General features: G+C 41.8%; 1 protein-coding gene across 1 annotated transcript in view; it reads left to right on the top strand.

Annotated features, from left to right (window-relative positions):
• Nucleotides 1-18,809, top strand: part of astn1 (astrotactin 1) — a 2,838,691-nt gene that overhangs the window by 1,178,541 nt on the left and 1,641,341 nt on the right. The window contains exon 6 of the mRNA XM_063063753.1: nt 13,784-13,930. Within this exon, the coding sequence (XP_062919823.1) occupies nt 13,784-13,930 (147 nt within the window). The remainder of the gene's footprint in view (nt 1-13,783; nt 13,931-18,809) is intronic.

Below are 18,809 nucleotides of genomic sequence, written 5' to 3'. Positions count from 1 at the left end.
ATTGCGTCCGGTGCTCCCAATGTGGCCTTTTATATATTGGCGAGACCCGACGCAGACTGGGAGACCGCTTTGCTGAATATCTACGCTCTGTCCACCAGAGAAAGCAGGATCTCCCAGTGGCCACACATTTTAATTCCACATCCCATTCCCATTCTGACATGTCTATCCACGGCCTCCTCTACTGTAAAGATGAAGCCACACTCAGGTTGGAGGAACAACACCTTATATTCCGTCTGGGTAGCCTCCAACCTGATGGCATGAACATTGACTTCTCTAACTTCCGCTAGGCCCCACCTCCCCCTCGTACCCCATCTGTTACTCATTTTTATGCACACATTCTTTCTCTCACTCTCCTTTTTCTCCCTCTGTCCCTCTGAATATACCTCTTGCCCATCCTCTGGGTCACCCCCCCCCTTGTCTTTCTTCCCGGACCTCCTGTCCCATGATCCTCTCGTATCCCCTTTTGCCTATCACCTGTCCAGCTCTCGGCTCTATCCCTCCCCCTCCTGTCTTCTCCTATCATTTTGGATCTCCCCCTCCCCCTCCAACTTTCAAATCCCTTACTCACTCTTCCTTCAGTTAGTCCTGACGAAGGGTCTCAGCCTGAAACGTCGACTGTACCTCTTCCTACAGATGCTGCCTGGCCATTTTGATCATCTAATGAGGATTAAGATAATTCTTTCATCTGGATGCTAATATTAATCTGGACAGTTTTTAGACAATGGATTTGTAATAAAGACATGAGAAAAAGTTTATGAAATGTGAAAGATTTTCTTTGCTGTATTGTATTTCATTATATCCTTTAATTAATAAGTAAAATTAAAAGTATGTGATTTTTCAATTTTCATTCCAAATGTTCATGGTATGCATATTACAATAAAAATTCAAAGCGTTGTGCAGTTTTCGGGCCGTGTAAAAATTCTCGGCCCAGAGCAATGGTTGGTCCATACAGCTGTAAAAAAAAACCTAGAGGGAATGATGGCCTGTGCCTTGACATATCCATCACAAGACAGCCTGTGGGGCCACTGCTCTTTCCTCAAAGAGAGGTTCCAGTAGTCCATCCCCCTCTTTGCTTGGTTTAACTTGTTCTTACATTGACACACTTCTCCATTAATTCCACGCACCTCCTCAGATGAAAAGTGTTGTACAGAAGGGATGGTTTGCACCTGAGCTGGATGCAGACTAATATCCCAACTGGAAGGGTTTGCTAGTGCTGCACAGGGTGGGGTGGTAGGTGGGTGCATAGTCTGGTTTAAACTAGAGTGCCAGAGTGTAGCCAGAAACCAGAGCACCAGGACAGATAGTGGAGTGGTTCTGGAGAAACATGTTATGTCTATACACAAAATCAGGAATCAAGAAGTTGAACATGGTGGGACTAATGTTCTGAGCTGCATATATTTCAGTGCAAGAAGTCTTGTTGGAAAGGCAGTTGAGCTTAGGGCATGCATCAGCACTTGGAAGTGTTGAATCATCGTAGCCATTCCGGACACTTAGTTGCAGGAGGGGCAGAACTGGAAGCTCAAACCTCCAGTGTTCGGTGTTTTAGACGCGAGAGAGTGCGAAGGATTATGGGGGGGAGTGGTGGCATTACTAGTCAGGGAGAAAGCCATGGCAGTGCTCACTCAGAATAGACTGGAGAGCTCAGCGAGAGAGGCCTTATGGATAAAACTGAGACATATTCACCCAAGCCATGCTCTCTTCTCACTGCTGCCATCAGGATAAAGGTACAGGAGCCTCAGGGCTCACACCACTAAGTGCAGGAACAGTTATTACCTCTCAACCATCAGGTTCTTGAACCAAAGGGGATAACATCACTCAATTTCATTTATCCTATCTTTGAAATGTTTTATCAACCTATGGACCCATTTTCAAGGACTCTTCATCTCATATTCTCAATATTTGTGGCTTATTTACTTATTTTTGTATTTACACAGTTTATTGTTTTTTGCACATTGGTTGAATGCCCATGTTGGTGCGGTCTTTCATAGAAACATAGAAACATAGAAAATAGGTGCAGGAGTAGGCCATTTGGCCCTTCGAGCCTGCACCGCCATTTATTATGATCATGGCTGATCATCCAACTCAGAACCTCGCCCCAGCCTTCCCTCCATACCCCCTGACCCCCGTAGCCACAAGGGCCATATCTAACTCCCTCTTAAATATAGCCAATGAACTGGCCTCAACTGTTTCCTGTGGCAGAGAATTCCACAGATTCACCACTCTCTGTGTGAAGAAGTTTTTCCTAATCTCGGTCCTAAAAGGCTTCCCCTCTATCCTCAAACTGTGACCCCTCGTTCTGGACTTCCCCAACATCGGGAACAATCTTCCTGCATCTAGCCTGTCCAATCCCTTTAGGATCTTATACGTTTCAATCAGATCCCCCCTCAATCTTCTAAATTCCAATGAGTACAAGCCCAGTTCATCCAGTCTTTCTTCATATGAAAGTCCTGCCATCCCAGGAATCAATCTGGTGAACCTTCTTTGTACTCCCTCTATGGCAAGGATGTCTTTCCTCAGATTAGGGGACCAAAACTGCACACAATACTCCAGGTGTGGTTTCACCAAGGCCTTGTACAACTGCAGTAGTACCTCCCTGCTCCTGTACTCGAATCCTCTCGCTATAAATGCCAGCATACCATTCGCCTTTTTCACCGCCTGCTGTACCTGCATGCCCACTTTCAATGACTGGTGTATAATGACACCCAGGTCTCGTTGCACCTCCCCTTTTCCTAATCGGCCACCATTCAGATAATAATCTGTTTTCCTATTTTTGCCACCAAAGTGGATAACTCCACATTTATCCACATTAAATTGCATCTGCTATGAATTTGCCCACTCACCCAACCTATCCAAGTCACCCTGCATCCTCTTAGCATCCTCCTCACAGCTAACACTGCCACCCAGCTTCGTGTCATCCGCAAACTTGGAGATGCTGAATTTAATTCCCTCATCCAAGTCATTAATATATATTGTAAACAACTGGGGTCCCAGCACTGAGCCTTGCGGTACCCCACTAGTCACCGCCTGCCATTCTGAAAAGCTCCCGTTTATTCCCACTCTTTGCTTCCTGTCTGCTAACCAATTCTCCACCCACACCAATACCTTACCCCCAATACCGTGTGCTTTAAGTTTGCACACTAATCTCCTGTGTGGGACCTTGTCAAAAGCCTTTTGAAAACCCAAATATACCACATCCACTGGTTCTGCCCTATCCACTCTACTAGTTACATCCTCAAAAAATTCTCTGAGATTTGTCAGACATGATTTTCCTTTCACAAATCCATGCTGACTTTGTCCGATCATTTCACCGCTTTCCAAATGTGCTGTTATCACATCCTTGATAACTGACTCCAGCAGTTTCCCCACCACCGACGTTAGGCTAACCGGTCTATAATTCCCCGGTTTCTCTCTCCCTCCTTTTTTAAAAAGTGGAGTTACATTAGCCACCCTCCAATCCTCAGGAACTAGTCCAGAATCTAACGAGTTTTGAAAAATTATCACTAATGCATCCACTATTTCTTGGGCTACTTCCTTAAGCACTCTAGGGCCCTGGGGATTTATCTGCCTTCAATCCGTTCAATTTACCTAACACCACTTCCCTACTAACATGTATTTCGCTCAGTTCCTCCATCTCACTGGACCCTCTGTCCCCTACTATTTCTGGAAGATTATTTATGTCCTCCTTAGTGAAGACAGAACCAAAGTAATTATTCAATTGGTCTGCCATGTCCTTGCTCCCCATAATCAATTCACCTGTTTCTGTCTGCAGGGGACCTACATTTGTCCTTACCAGTCTTTTCCTTTTTACATATCTATAAAAGCTTTTACAGTCCGTTTTTATGTTCCCTGCCAGTTTTCTCTCATAATCTTTTTTCCCCTTCCTAATTAAGCCCTTTGTCCTCCTGTGCTGAACTCTGAATTTCTCCCAGTCCTCAGGTGAGCCACTTTCTCTGGCTAATTTGTATGCTTCTTCTTTGGAATTGATACTATCCCTAATTTCTCTTGTCAGCCACGGGTGCACTACCTTCCTTGATTTATTCTTTTGCCAAACTGGGATGAACAATTGTTGTAGTTCATCCATGCAGCCTTTAAATGCTTGCCATTGCATATCCACCGTCAATCCTTTAAGTGTCATTTGCCAGTCTATCTTAGCTAATTCACGTCTCATACCTTTAAAGTTACCCCTCTTTAAGTTCAGAACCTTTGTTTCTGAATTAACTATGTCACTCTCCATCTTAATGAAGAATTCCACCATATCATGGTCACTCTTACCCAAGGGGCCTCTCACGACAAGATCGCTAATTAACCCTTCCTCATTGCTCAAAACCCAGTCCAGAATAGCCTGCTGTCTAGTTGGTTCCTCAACATGTTGGTTCAAAAAACTATCCCGCATACATTCCAAGAAATCCTCTTCCTCAGCACCTTTACCAATTTGGTTCACCCAATCTACATGTAGATTGAAGTCACCCATTATAACTGCTGTTCCTTTATTGCACACATTTCTAATTTCCTGTTTAGTACCATCTCCGACCTCACTACTACTGTTAGGTGGCCTGTACACAACTCCCACCAGCGTCTTCTGCCCCTTAGTGTTACGCAGCTCTACCCATATCGATTCCACATCTTCCCGGCTTATATGTCCTTCCTTTCTATTGCGTTAATCTCTTCTTTAACCAGCAACGCCACCCCACCTCCCCTTCCTTCATGTCTATCCCTCCTGAATATTGACTATCCCTGAACGTTGAGCTCCCATCCCTGGTCACCCTGGAGCCATGTCTCTGTGATCCCAACTATATCATAATCATTAATAACAATCTGCACTTTCAATTCATCCACCTTATTACGAATGCTCCTTGCATTGACACATAAAGCCTTCAGGCACTCTTTTACAACTCTCTTAGCCCTTATACAATTATGTTGAAAAGTGGCCCTTTTTAATGCTGCCCTGGATTTGTCGGCCCGCCACTTTTACTTTTCTCCTTAGTACTTTTTGCTTCTACCCTCACTTTACACCCCTCTGTCTCTCTGCACTGGTTCCCATCCCTCTGTTGTGAACTAACCTCCTCACGCCTAGCCTCTTTAATTTGATTCCCACCCCCCAACCATTCTAGTTTAAAGTCACCTCAGTAGCCCCCGCTAATCTCCCTGCCAGGATATTGGTCCCCCTCGGATTCAAGTGTAACCCGTCCTTTTTGTACAGGTCACGCCTGCGCCAAAAGAGGTCCCAATGATCCAAAAACTTGAATCCCTGCCCCCTGCTCCAATCCCTCAGCCACACATTTATCCTCCACCTCATCGCATTCCTACTCTCACTGTCGCGTGGCACAGGCAGTAATCCCGAGATTACTACCTTTGCGGTCCTTTTTCTCAACTCCCTTCCTAGTTCCCTATATTCCCCTTTCAGGACCTCATCCCTTTTCCTACCTATGTCATTGGTACCTATATGTACCACGACCTCTGGCTCCTCACCCTCCCACTTCAGGATATCTTGGACACGATCAGAAATATCCCGGACCCTGGCGCCAGGGAGGCAAACTACCATCCGGGTCTCTGGACTGCGTCCACAGAATCGCCTATCTGACCCCCTTACTATCGAGTCCCCTATCACAACTGCCCTCCTCTTCCTTGCCCTACCCTTCTGAGCTACAGGGCCAGACTCTGTGCCGGAGGCACGGCCACTGTCGCTTCCCCCGGGTAAGCTGTCCCCCCCCAACAGTACTCAAACAGGAGTACCTGTTGTTAAGGGGCACAGCCACCGGGGTACTCCTTATCACTTGACTTTTCCCCTTCCGCCTCCTAACCGTGACCCACTTGTCTGCCTCCCGTGGCCCCGGCGTGACCACCTGCCTGCAACTCCTCTCTATCACCTCCTCACTCTCCCTGACCAGACGAAGGTCATCGAGCTGCAGCTCCAGTTCCGTAACACGGTCCCTTAGGAGCTGCATCTCAATGCACTTGGCGCAGATGCAGACGTCCGGGAGGCTTGGAGACTCCAGGGCCTCCCACATCCGACACCGAGAACAGCAAACTGCCCTCACACTTATAATGCCCCTCTCCTCAAATAACAACAGAAAATGAATGTCAAACCTTCCTCGCCTCACCCGCTTCCGCCTAAGCCCGTTGAGCCGAAGCCCTTAAGTCTTCACTCTGCTCCCGGCTCACTCCGCAGCCCGCAAACTACGCTGCCCGCTCTATGAGGCTTTGTTCCTTTTAAATCTGCTGCGCTGCACAGCCCGACGTCACACGCCTGCGCAGTCCCGCCTCTCAGAACGCCGTTGGAGAAAAAAAATAATGAAAATTTCAAAAATGTCTTTCTCGGCACTCCCACTCAGACTCCTTCTTCGAATCAAACCCATTCATTACAAGGTAATAATGGAAAAGGATAGGTCTAGACCTCAGTTTGAGATCCTAAAATGGAGAAAGACCACTTTTGATGGTATCAGGAAAGATCAGGCAGTCATGGACTGGGACAGGTTGTTTTCTGGCAAAGGTGTACTTGGTAAGTGGGAGGCCTTCATAAGTGACATTTTGAGAGTATAGTGCTTGTATGTTCCTATCAGAATAAAAAGCAAGGATAGCAGTATTGAGGAACCTTGTTTTTTGAGAGATATTGAGGCCCTGGTTAAGAAAAAGGAAGTGCATTGCAGGTATAGGCAGTACGAACAAATGAGGTACTTATGGATTAAAAGGAATGCTGGAGAACACTTAGGAAAGAAATCAGGAGGGCTAAAAGAAGACATGAGCTTGCTCTAGTAAACAAGGTGAGGAAGAACCCAGAGGGTATCTACAGATACATTAAGAGCAAAAAGAAAGCAAGGAACAACACTGGTCCTCTGGAAGATCAGAGTGGTAATTTACGAATGGAGAGGAAAAAGATGAGGGAAACCTTAAATGGATTGTTTTGCCATTTGTATGTATTTGGGAGACTTCCTTAAACAATGTAACAACATTAGCTATCTTCCAAACCTACAGATGTGAGGTAATGGAGCAGTAAGGTCATGGCCCTGATACAGATTACAGAGGAGGAGGTGTTTGCTGTCTTGAGGTAAATTAGGGTAGATAATTCCTCAGGACAATATGCTCTCCCGAACCCTATAGGAGGCTAATGCAGAAATTCTAGGGAACCTAGCAGAAATAGTTAAAACATCCTTAGCCGTGGGTGAGGTGCAGAGGTTTGGAAGATAGCTAATGTCATTACATTGTTTTAGGAAATCTCTAAGAATAAGCCAGGGAAGTATAGGCCAGTGAAGGATTAGTAGAGAAAAGTTAGTGGAAGCTATTCTAAAGGATCAGATATATTCGTATTTGGATAAACAGGTACTGATTTAGAATTCCTTCGTGCGTAGTAGGTTATGTCTGACCCATCTTATAGAGTTTTTCATTCAAGTTACCAGGACAGTTGTTGGAGGCATGGTAGTGGATGTTGTCTACATGGACTTTAGCAAGGTCTTTGTTAAGGTCCAGCATGGGAGGTTGGTCAAAAAGATTCAGTCACTTGGCATTCAAGATGCATATTGGATTAGATATTGGCTTTGTGCAAGAAGCCAGAGAGTGGCTGTAGATGTTGCCCCTCTAACTGGAGGCCTGTGACTAGTGGTTTTTCACAGGGATTTGGGCTGGTCAGTTGTCATTTGTTATCTATATCAATGAGCCGGATGATAATGTGGTAAACTGGATCAGCAAATTTATGACTGACACCAAGATTGAGGGTGTAGTGGACAGTGAAGAAGGCTATCATGGTTTGCAGCAGAATCTGGACCAGCTGGAAAAAATGTGCTGCAAAATAGCAGATGGAACTTAATGCAGACAAGCATGAGGTGTTGAACTTTGGGAGGACCAACCAGAGCAGGATTTACACGGTGAGCAGTAGAGCACTGAACAGCATGGTAAAATAGACAGATCTGGGAATACAGATCCATCATTTCTTGAAAATGACGTCACAGGTAGATAGGGTTGTAAAGAAAGCTTTTGGCACATTGACCTTCATAAACTGCAAGGGAATAGCACTAATTGTTCCAGTGTTGTGCCTACCAAATGGTGAATGCATGCTATTTGATATCACTGATATCACCTCCCATGAATTTTTTATACTTGACAATGGGCAATTGCGGAGTAATCAGCCAGATTAGATTTGTCCTCTTTGGAAAGAATCTACTTCAGCAATTTCCCAAATTGTTTTATGCCTGAATATTGAATATGCTCCTTAAAGTCAATTCCCCATCCACTGAAGATCTCAATATGAATGTAAAATTTTGAATTTCCTGCACCTTATAACATCCCTACCGATTGCATTCAGCCTAGTTTTGAGAAATTCTCCCAGTCCTTGTCTTTTCTGACTAAAACACTGTGTTCTGAATGTCTACACTAAATGATGCAAACTTATGGCAGTACAATAAGGTTGATAGTGCTGTTTGGGTTTAAAACTAAACTCAAAATCTATTTGGCACATTTTTCCTTCAGGAAAAATCATTCTTCCCCACTCCTTAGTCAATTTGTGTCCTTGTTGTAGTCAGTACAGCAATCACTTACATCTAATTAGAATAGAAAGAGGAACCATTGCAATGCAAGCTAACTTTCAAAGATCTGTGCTCTCAATGCACAACAGTTAGCTAAGAATGCGAGATATGATAAGCAGCTGCTGCCACAACCATTTGAGACTCATGAAAGTGAGTTTTTGAGCTTCCAGTCGGCTAAAATTTTGAGCAGCTAACACCTCAGCAGCAGATTGCCACTATTGGCAGGAAGCCTCAATGCTTTGCAACAAACAATCTGCTGCAGGAACTTGGTGGGTCAAACAGCATCTGTGGGAGGAAAGCAACTGTCGATACTTTGGGTCCAAGGCCTGCATCAGCACTACACTGGATGCCTTTGCATTTGTTCCTGGCTGTCAATGTGTGGGTGTCATGCTGAAAGATTTTGGCTATCACTACCAAATCAGCATTCACAATAACAGGTAATCAAGGGCTATGCCAATCCCACTAGACATTCTCTTCAATATTTTTCTTTTGATAAGAGGGTGAGGAGAAAAGAATTTAATGGGTATTGTGAGATTATGAACATCGCTCATCAGATGCATAATAAAAAGAATTCGCTGCCAATAGCCTTGTACACTTGATGAGGTCTTACAGCTGAGGGCATCTGCTTAAACTACAATCACTGTTAAGTTATTAAACACTTTATGTAACTTGTTTTTTTTTCAGGAAACCAAGACTCTAACTCGATAATAGCATCACTTTACTATTAAAGTTCGTTATTGTATGGTTTTCTATACTACTCCTCCAGGAGTATTTGATGTAATAGTTGCGGAGCAATATGCAAGGTCAATCCAATTTCAGGTGACGATTCTCTCTTGGATGTAGTTGTACAAATCCAGAATTGTGTCTCCTAGCTGGAGTAGCAAAAGGCAGCAGCTCTAGTATGTGAAGAAGTATTAATGCCAGTTGTTAATCTAAATGATGCGTCAGAATGTCTTATTGGCACTTTGACATTAAGCAAACAGATTAATAGCTGATTGGAGCTGATTGAAAATGTAATGTTTGCCTAACTAAACATTAACGTGTTTAATGTTACTCATCTGAGTATCAAGCATATTCTGGGATGCTCTCACTGTGAGATGCTTCGCAGTTTATTGCAAGATGATCACATGTGCTCTGAATATGAATTTTCACACCTCCGTGACTCATTGGTAAAATTCCAGCTTCCTACCAAATCCCACATTTTAAAAGTCAGGCATGCTTGTGATATCTTCTTTTTTTTTTGGAGAGGTTATCATTTGATTTCCTTGGTTACATCTTGCTGTAATGTTCTTAATTTCTGGTACTTTATATATTATGAGGCGAGTGTGAATTGCATTAACTTAAATTAGCTAAATGACTAACATACATTCTAATCCCAAAGTCAAAACAAGAATGCTCCAAACTAATTGATCATTTTCTGGAGTATAAAATATATGATGTTCATTCTGATTTTGAGTGTCCTTAACTAGCTTTACAGAATACCTGTCATTATAGTGATGTGTTGCAAATTCTGGTGCATTCTGTATTTGTTACAATGACTCCATTTTACACCCATATAACCATATAACAATTACAGCACGGAAACAAGCCATCTTGACCCTTCTAGTCCATGCCGAACGCTTACTCTCACCTAGTTCCATCTACCTGCACTCAGCCCATAACCCTCCATTCCTTTCCTGTCCATATACCTATCCAATTTTTTTTTAAATGACAAAATCGAACCTGCCTCTACCACTTCTACTGGAAGCTCGTTCCACACAGCTCCCACTCTCTGAGTAAAGAAGTTCCCCCTTGTGTCACCCCTAAACTTTTGCCCTTTAACTCTCAACTCATGTCCTCTTGTTTGAATCTCCTCTACTCTCAATGGAAAAAGCCTATCCACGTCAACTCTATCTATCACCCTCATAATTTTAAATACCTCCATCAAATCCCCCCTCAACCTTCTACGCGCCAAAGAATAAAGACCTAACTTGTTCAACCTTTCTCTGTAACTTAGGTGCTGAAACCCTGGTAACATTCTAGTAAATCAACTCTGTACTCTCTCTATTTTGTTGACATCTTTCCTATAATTCAGTGACCAGAACTATACACAATACTCCAAATTTGGCCTCACCAATGCCTTGTACAATTTTAACATTACATCCCAACTCCTATACTCAATGCTCTGATTTATAAAGGCCAGCATACCAAAAGCTTTCTTCACCACCCTATCCACATGAGATTCCACCTTCAGGGAACTATGCACCATTATTTCTAGATCACTCTGTTCTACAGCATTCTTCAATGCCCAACCATTTACCACATATGTCCTATTTTGATTAGTCCTACCAAAATATAGCACCTCACACTTATCAGCATTAAACTCCATCTGCCATCTTTCAGCCCACTCTTCTAACTGGCCTAAATCTTTCTGCAAGCTTTGAAAACCTACTTCATTATCCACAACACCACCTATCTTTGTATCATCTGCATACTTACTAGTCCAATTTAACACCCCATCATCTGGATCATTAATGTATTTGACAAACAACATTGGACCCAGTACAGATCCCTGAGGCACACCACTGGTCACTGACCTCCAACCTGACATACAGTTATCCACCACTAATCTCTGGCGTCTCCCATCCAGCCACTGTTGAATCCATTTTACTACTTCAATATTAATACCTAATGATTGAACCTTTGTAACTAATCTTCTGTGTGGAAACTTTTGATGGGTTTTGCATTGTGTAATGCTGCCTACTCATTTTCTGTTACAAGGACACTCACTTGCGTCTTTATTGAGATGCATGCTGAGGTTGAGATGGTTGCTAGGTGTAAATTTCACCACTAGTTTATCCTGATCCAGCCATGAGAATGCCATACCAAAAAAGAATACTATTTTCAGAAGGCCAAGGGTATTTGGTGTGCTCCCCAGTGACTTTTGACAACTTCTACAGATGCACCACTGAAAGCATCCCATGTGAGTGCACCTCAGCCTGGTATCGCAGGTGCTGTGCTGAAGCCTGCAGGAAATTTCATCATTGTGAACAAAAGCTGTTGTGAACAAAAGTCAAGTAAACTTACCTCCTCTCTAATGACTCAGAATCAGAATCAGGTTTATCTGGCATATGTTGTGAAATTGGCTAACTTTGTGATAGCAGTTCAGTGCAATTCATGATAAAAATAGAAAAAAACTAAATTACAGTACGTATATATATGAATTTCAAATTGTTAAATTAAAATAAGTAGTGCAAAAACAGAAATAAAAAAAGTAGTGAGGTAGTGTTCATGGGTTCAATGCCCATTTCAAAATCGGCTGGCAGAGGGGAAGAAGGTGTTTTTGAATCAGTGAGTGTGTACCTTCAGGCTTCTGTACCACCTTCCTGACAGCTACAATGAAAAGGCGGCATGTCCTTAATGATGGAGACAGCTTTCTGAGGCACCACTCCTTGAAGATGTCTCGGATACTATGGAGGGCAGTACCCATGATGGAGATGACTAATTTTACAACTGTAGCATCTCACGATCCTGTGCAGTAACCACCCCCACCCCTCCACCCAAATCAGACGGTGATGCAGCCAGTGAATGCTCTCCATGGTACATCTGTAGAGGTTTCCCAGTGTTTTGGGTTATAAACGAAATTTCTGCAGACTCCTAGTGGAATATAGCCACTGTTTTGCCTTCTCTATTGTTGCATTGATATGTTTTGGACCAGGTTAGATCCTCAGAGGTATTGACACCCAGGAACTTGAAATAATCTCCCTCTATTACTTACGCTGCAGTGCAAAAGCAGTGAACGTAATCAAGGATACTCCCACACTGGCTATTTTATCTTCCTGACTCTCCCTTTGGGCAGAAGATACAAAATTTGAGACCATACTGTATACCATCAGACTCAAGGACAGCCTTGTCCTCAGAATCTTGAACTTCTGATAAGGATGAACTCTTCATTTTGCAATCTCTACCCCAATGTATTTATCTTCTTGCACTGCACTCTCTTTGTAAGTGTAATACCCTATCTGCAATATCTTTTTCATTTATCTGCCTCAGTGTATTTATGTATGACATGATCTGACTGGATAGAGCACTTACGGAAGTTTTAACTGTATCTTGGTACATGTGACAATAATAAACTAATAATGATGCTGAGTTACATCCTAGGATGTGCTGGGACACATCATCAGTGAGGCAACCTGCGGACACTAGGTATTTCAGGTCTTTCAACATTAGACACAGTCAACCAAGCGACCCAGCCCTGGCTTATGTCCCAGCAGCTTTGGTCCACAGGTCACACCTCTTGATCCATAGCCATCTGGAGGCTCACTCAGCAGTCACTGTGACAGTCCTGATGGCTCTTTTAATATGAGTAATTGTGCTGCAATACATTATTTCCTCCATGTTTTCATGCTAAGCTTTTCTCTCTATGTTCCTTGCAAACAAATAATTAGTAGTATAATAATGAGCATGGGACTAACAGAAATGTACTTACTAAAATCCAATGTCCTTCTGATCTGTCGGCAATGTATTACTTTAGTTATATTACTCTCCTCCTCTCTTACTGTCCTCTTTCACTCCTCCATTTGTTTTATTAACTCGAGTATCATCTCACCAGCTTATTTCTAATAGCTCTATGACTTCCACACATTTGTCTTAAGCTTTGTAACGCAGGGTTTCCCAACTTTTTTATGCCATGAAACAATACTATCAAGGGATTGGTGGACCCCAAGTAAGGAACCCCTGTTTTAATGCAACTTAAAATCCCATCCATGGCCATCTGAAAAGAGCTTTAACTCAGCACAGGCCCTGTCCACAGACTGTCAGCACTTCTATTCTTCCACCTCAAGTTGGATATGTTTTACTTCCATTGGACAATAATTGAATACTTGGATTCAGTGGAAAATTTGAGAACACAATTCAATTTACCAGCTGGTTACTTGATCATCCTATTTCAGTCTGGGGAGGAGGTGAGATGATCAGCTCCCAGGAAGGTCACAAGAAAGCACCTGAAAGAGCTTTTAGTAGCTTTTCCAAAGTGTTGTTCTTAGTGGTAAGTTCCTGCAAACTAGTAAAGACTGTAGATAAGAAAACAGATTGATTCAGAGCTTTATGTATGAATTTCACTGTCACATTCTTTCACATACTCATGTATGGAAAATTTCCATTGCTTGCCACCATTAGTGCGCCAGAGAAAAATATATTCCTTGTTTTTCTCGTATTAGAAAATAATGAAAGTTTTCTTTATATCAAGAACTAACATGTTTTTTTCTTTGTCTGTTGGTTTACAGGTTCTCCCCGCAGCCCCATCAACAAAACCACCCTTACACTGATAAGTGTGGTAGGTTGTGTAATTGGGTTGGTTTATGGCTCCCATGTGACCTGTCCTTTGTCTGTTAAAGTTATTCTTCATGTTCCTGAGCATCTTATTGCTGACGGTAAGTAGATCAGATCAATTGTTGGTGCACTACTTTAGTGGATGATGAGTGAGGCAGATCTATTATTGGTGAAAAGGTTATCTTAGCAATATTTATCAATTAGAAAAATATTGTTGAAGGAATGAGGAGTGGATATGTTTATTTTAAAGTAATAACATTACTTGGAGCTGCAAAAATGTCTATTTAGAAACAGAAACCAAGTGTCTGTTTGCACTTGGATTATTAGCAAAAGCTATTTCACAACCACAGTAAATAAAGTAATTAATTTATCAAACAGAGAGTGAAATAGAATCTTTATCTATCCCCTGCATTTATTATGTGTTGCAAATCCATTAGAAAGTTATTGACAACAAATTCTACACAAATAGTAGCAAATTTCTGCTTCTTTAATGAAGAGACAGAAATTTGTTCTATAGTCACTGTCTGATAGAATCTATCCAAACACTAATTCTCATTAGCAAATAATTCAAAATTGGGGTTTTACAGCTTTCAAGGTATTCTATGTTAAATGAGAGTCCTTAAATCTGAAAAATAGTATGGAATAAGTTATTAGTTTTACAGAACGTATTTCACCAAGACCATGATTTGACTTTGAAAAAGCAATTTTCAACATGCACCTTTTCCGTAATCAGCAAAGAAAGACTAGCAATAAAGTAGACGTCGTTCTTTCTGTGCTGCTTCCTGCACATGAGAATCTTCCTTTCGTTGCACTGCTCCTTGCGATCCTACATCACCCGCAGCAATGTAATTCCTAGGAGTAGCATAGAACCCAGAACTAACAGGAAAAGAAAACATACCAGAAAATACCTCTCTGAATTCCTCATGTGACTGAGATTGCCCTGTGAGATCACACAGATGAAACCGTAAAGGTACTTAATTTCTGCAAGATGCAGTCTCCATCTACCCCTCCAGTCAGGTACCAGTCCAACTCTTGTGATGTCCTGCAGTCAATACGGAACATACTAGCTGGCTATATATTCCAGAGCCTTTGCTCTGTAGCTGAAGGACTGCCTAACAACTTACTGCTAAACAGAAATAATGTGAATACATGTCCTCTTGTTCTTTCTAATTTGTTTATGTCTGGATGTTATAATGCAAGGGACCATGCTGGTGAAATGAAGCATCTGAGTGATGTCTGGGACTTGCAAGAAACACATCATTGACTCCTGAAACTTAAAATTGTTTGGACATCTCCAAGCTTGCTCTCTTCATTAATGCCACACTGGGTTACAAACAACAATTCTCCAGTTCAAAGCTGAGACTGATCTCCTCCTGGTTTGCCTTTGGCTGCAAAAAAGCAACTTATAGTGATTCTGTAGTACAGTTTTTATCGAGGAAGGGGAAAGGCATGAACTTATCAGAAAAGTTTTACTACTACATACATCACAACCTGATACTAGAACACACATGATTTTACAGAACAAAGGCTGGATAGCATTATTTTTTGTAAATGGAAGCAGTGTTGAAATTACTTTCATTTTCCTTTCCAGTAACACTTTGTTTTCAATTATCCATATAATATCAAATAATTTATTTGCAAAGAAATCTGCCACTACTTGTTAAAGCCTTCATAATAAGTTGCCAGACAAAGATGTTCTCCACTGGGATAAATCAAAACAACAATTAGAAATTGGCTCTCGCACTCAGCTGTAATCACTTAAAGGCTGAAGCAGCAGAAATCTCTCAGAGGGTTGTTCAGCATGGATGTTCTTGCAGTTAACTTATTTGCTGTTCCCTTTGGAAGAGGCTGATCACAAAGCATGGACTCCAGTGGATGGGAAGCACCCATCCCACTAATTGTCATTATGACTTTAAAGAATATGCTTTGTCAACATTTCAAATGAACAGTAAATTGCAAAATCTCAACATAGAGCTCAGCTGAGGACATTCTCCAAAAGGAAATTAATAATTAATTGGACGGCAGAGCAGTTAAGTTACTGACCTAGTATAGCAAATTTACTATAACATTGATTAACATTTGTAGCAATGACCTCAAAAAATCAGACATCAAAAGGATAGAAAAGATTGCTTTCTTTGGGATAGAAATCTAAAACCAGTAGAGATACAGAGTGACTTTTGGGTTTCTGTACATCAGTCATCAAAATATCAAAGAAGATAATCAAAAAGGCTTCTGGAATGGTGGCCGCTATATCTGTAGGATAGCAATTCAAGGGCTAGAGGGAATACTGTGCAAGTGCACCTGGAGTGCTGTGAACAGTATTACTCTTCTCACCTTCGGCAGGATCTATTTGCCTTGAAGGAAGTGTGGGATAGATTTACTAGATGGAAACCAGTACTCCAAGAGTTACATTGCAAGTAGACATTAAACAAACTTTGGATATATTCATCAAAGTTGCTGGTGAACGCAGCAGGCCAGGCAGCATCTATAGGAAGAGGCGCAGTCGACGTTTCAGGCCGAGAGGCCTGAAACGTCGACTGCGCCTCTTCCTATAGATGCTGCCTGGCCTGCTGCGTTCACCAGCAACTTTGATGTGTGTTGCTTGAATTTCCAGCATCTGCAGAATTCCTGTTGTTTGGATATATTCCCTGGGATTTAGAATTTTTAAAGCTGATTTGATCAAAAATTTTATCAAAGTCAGATAATTGATGAACTAGAGAGAAGAAGACTATCTCCACTGTTTTGGGAGTAAGGAGAACAGCTCAAAAACCAGAGCCAGGTTTTTTGGTGGTATTAGGAAATATTTTTGACAAGAAGAGAGTTTTTGAATGGACTTTTCTGTATATCAATGCTGATGCTTGATCATTTGGTAATCTGAAATCTGAGACTGATGTATGTTTGTTAACTGAAGATCTTCAGGGTCATGGAATTAATCATTGAGGATAGGTCTTTCAATATGCAGCTGCAGATGAGTTCATGATTCAGACAGCTCAAATTTTAATGTGCATTTTGTCTGGACTTTCGTTTGTCATGCAGGCTTGACTCGTTAAGCACCTGTTGGATCACAGAAAAGAAATAATAAAGAACATTACTAAAAACAAAATGAAAGTAAAAATTGCAGTGAATATTTCTCAAGTGAGTCGGCATCTGGCGAAAAGAACAAGTTATTGGTACTTTGAGGATACCAGTTGGTGAAATAAAATGGGACTCATCATCACCATGTGCTGACTCATCATCTTTCCATGACCATGGCAATTTTTTCTACAGAAGTGGTTTGCCATTGCACTTCTGGTCAATGTTTTTACAAGACGTTTGACCCCACCCATTATCAACACTCTTCATAGATTTTCTGCCTGGCATCAGTGGCCGCATAACCAGGAGATGTGATATGCACCAGCTGCTCTTATCACCATCCACCACCTGCTCCTAAAGCTTCACGTGACCCTGATCAGGGACTAAGCAGGTGCTACACTTGTCCAAGGGTGACCTGCAGGCTGGCAGAGGGAAGGAGCACTTTACACCTCCTTTGGTAGAGACATATCTCCATGCTGCCACCCAAAAAACGGGACTACTTTAATATGTTTATTTCTGACCTGCTGTATTTTTCTGTACTTCTCCTTTCTCCTTTTCCATTTCCTCAATATTCCCACCTGTGTTATCCTCTGTAACAGCTTTTGTCTAGTTACTATTTAAACACACTACAGGCTCACATCTCAATGTTTCAAAAATATTCCTTTACATAAACTAACATTCTTTCATTAAGTAACAACAAGTTCCATTTACACAGCACCTCTGGGATGGCCAGTTTGGTAGTGACATGGTTCTACCTCTTTCTGATTTCCTCTCACCTTGTCTGTTGTTTTCCAATCTCACTAGCATATATTGCTCAGATATTGGCTGTTAATTCCAATTAAACCAGCTGCAATTTCCAATTAGCTGGAACGTCCATTTGTCTGTTCAACAAAGATACTCATTGATTTGCTGTGCAGGCATTTCTTGTTTAATCAGACTTCCCAGAAGTTTAGGGGCTTTACTTAGATTTCACACAAACGGTCTCAGACCAAGAGCTTCCTCGAAGCTTCCTTACTTTGTTAATTTCCTGATATTTATCGTCCTTGATGAGTCCTACTTGTGTAGGATTATGCTAAAATAGCATGTATTCATCCAGCAGAAGAAATTTCAGTCATATTTACTTCTAGTATTTGATATTAACTAGTTCTCAGCCATAAAAGATTCATTCTTGGCTGTTTTGATTCTTGGTTTTGTCTCTATGACTGATAGCAGCACTAATTCAATTAACGCTCAAACATGTACATGCAAGTCAAAGAGATCCTTTAAATTATTTTCCTGCTGAATTTTGAACTCTATAATCTGTAACTGCAGAACAATTCAATAGGAAGTGGAATTAGAGACTGGAGCTGTTATTCAATTAAGAAATAATACAGTAACACTCCAATATCTGGTATATCATATTTGGAAATTCAAATAGTTCGGCATTTTGCTCACTAAATGTAGTTTTCCACATTCTCTTTACAGATTTTGGTATCCTCTTTTGCACACTACCTTTGAACACTTTAGGGCCCTATTTCCAAAACTGCCTTTGAACATTCTGAGGCCCTGTTTCCCAAATTAGTTTTGAATATTCTGCGGCCCTGTTTCTCAAACTGCCTTTCAGTTCACTGGGGTCCTACTTCTCACATTACCTTTCAATGCTCTGCAGCCCTGTTTCCCACACAGCCTTTGAACACTCTGAGGCCCTGTTTCCCACACAGCCTTTGAACACTCTGGGGCCCTGTTTCCCAAATTAGTTTTGAATATTCTGCGGCCCTGTTTCTCAAACTGCCTTTCAGTTCACTGAGGTCCTACTTCTCACATTACCTTTCAATGCTCTGCAGCCCTGTTTCCCACACAGCCTTTGAACACTCTGGGGCCCTGTTTCCCACACTGCCTTTGAACACTCTGAGGCCCTGTTTCCCACAC

Source organism: Mobula hypostoma, chromosome 12 (genome assembly GCF_963921235.1).
Source record: "Mobula hypostoma chromosome 12, sMobHyp1.1, whole genome shotgun sequence".
NCBI classification, from domain to species: domain Eukaryota; kingdom Metazoa; phylum Chordata; class Chondrichthyes; order Myliobatiformes; family Myliobatidae; genus Mobula; species Mobula hypostoma.
Note: the sequence above shows the minus strand (reverse complement) of the source record. Positions and strands in the feature narration are given on the sequence as shown.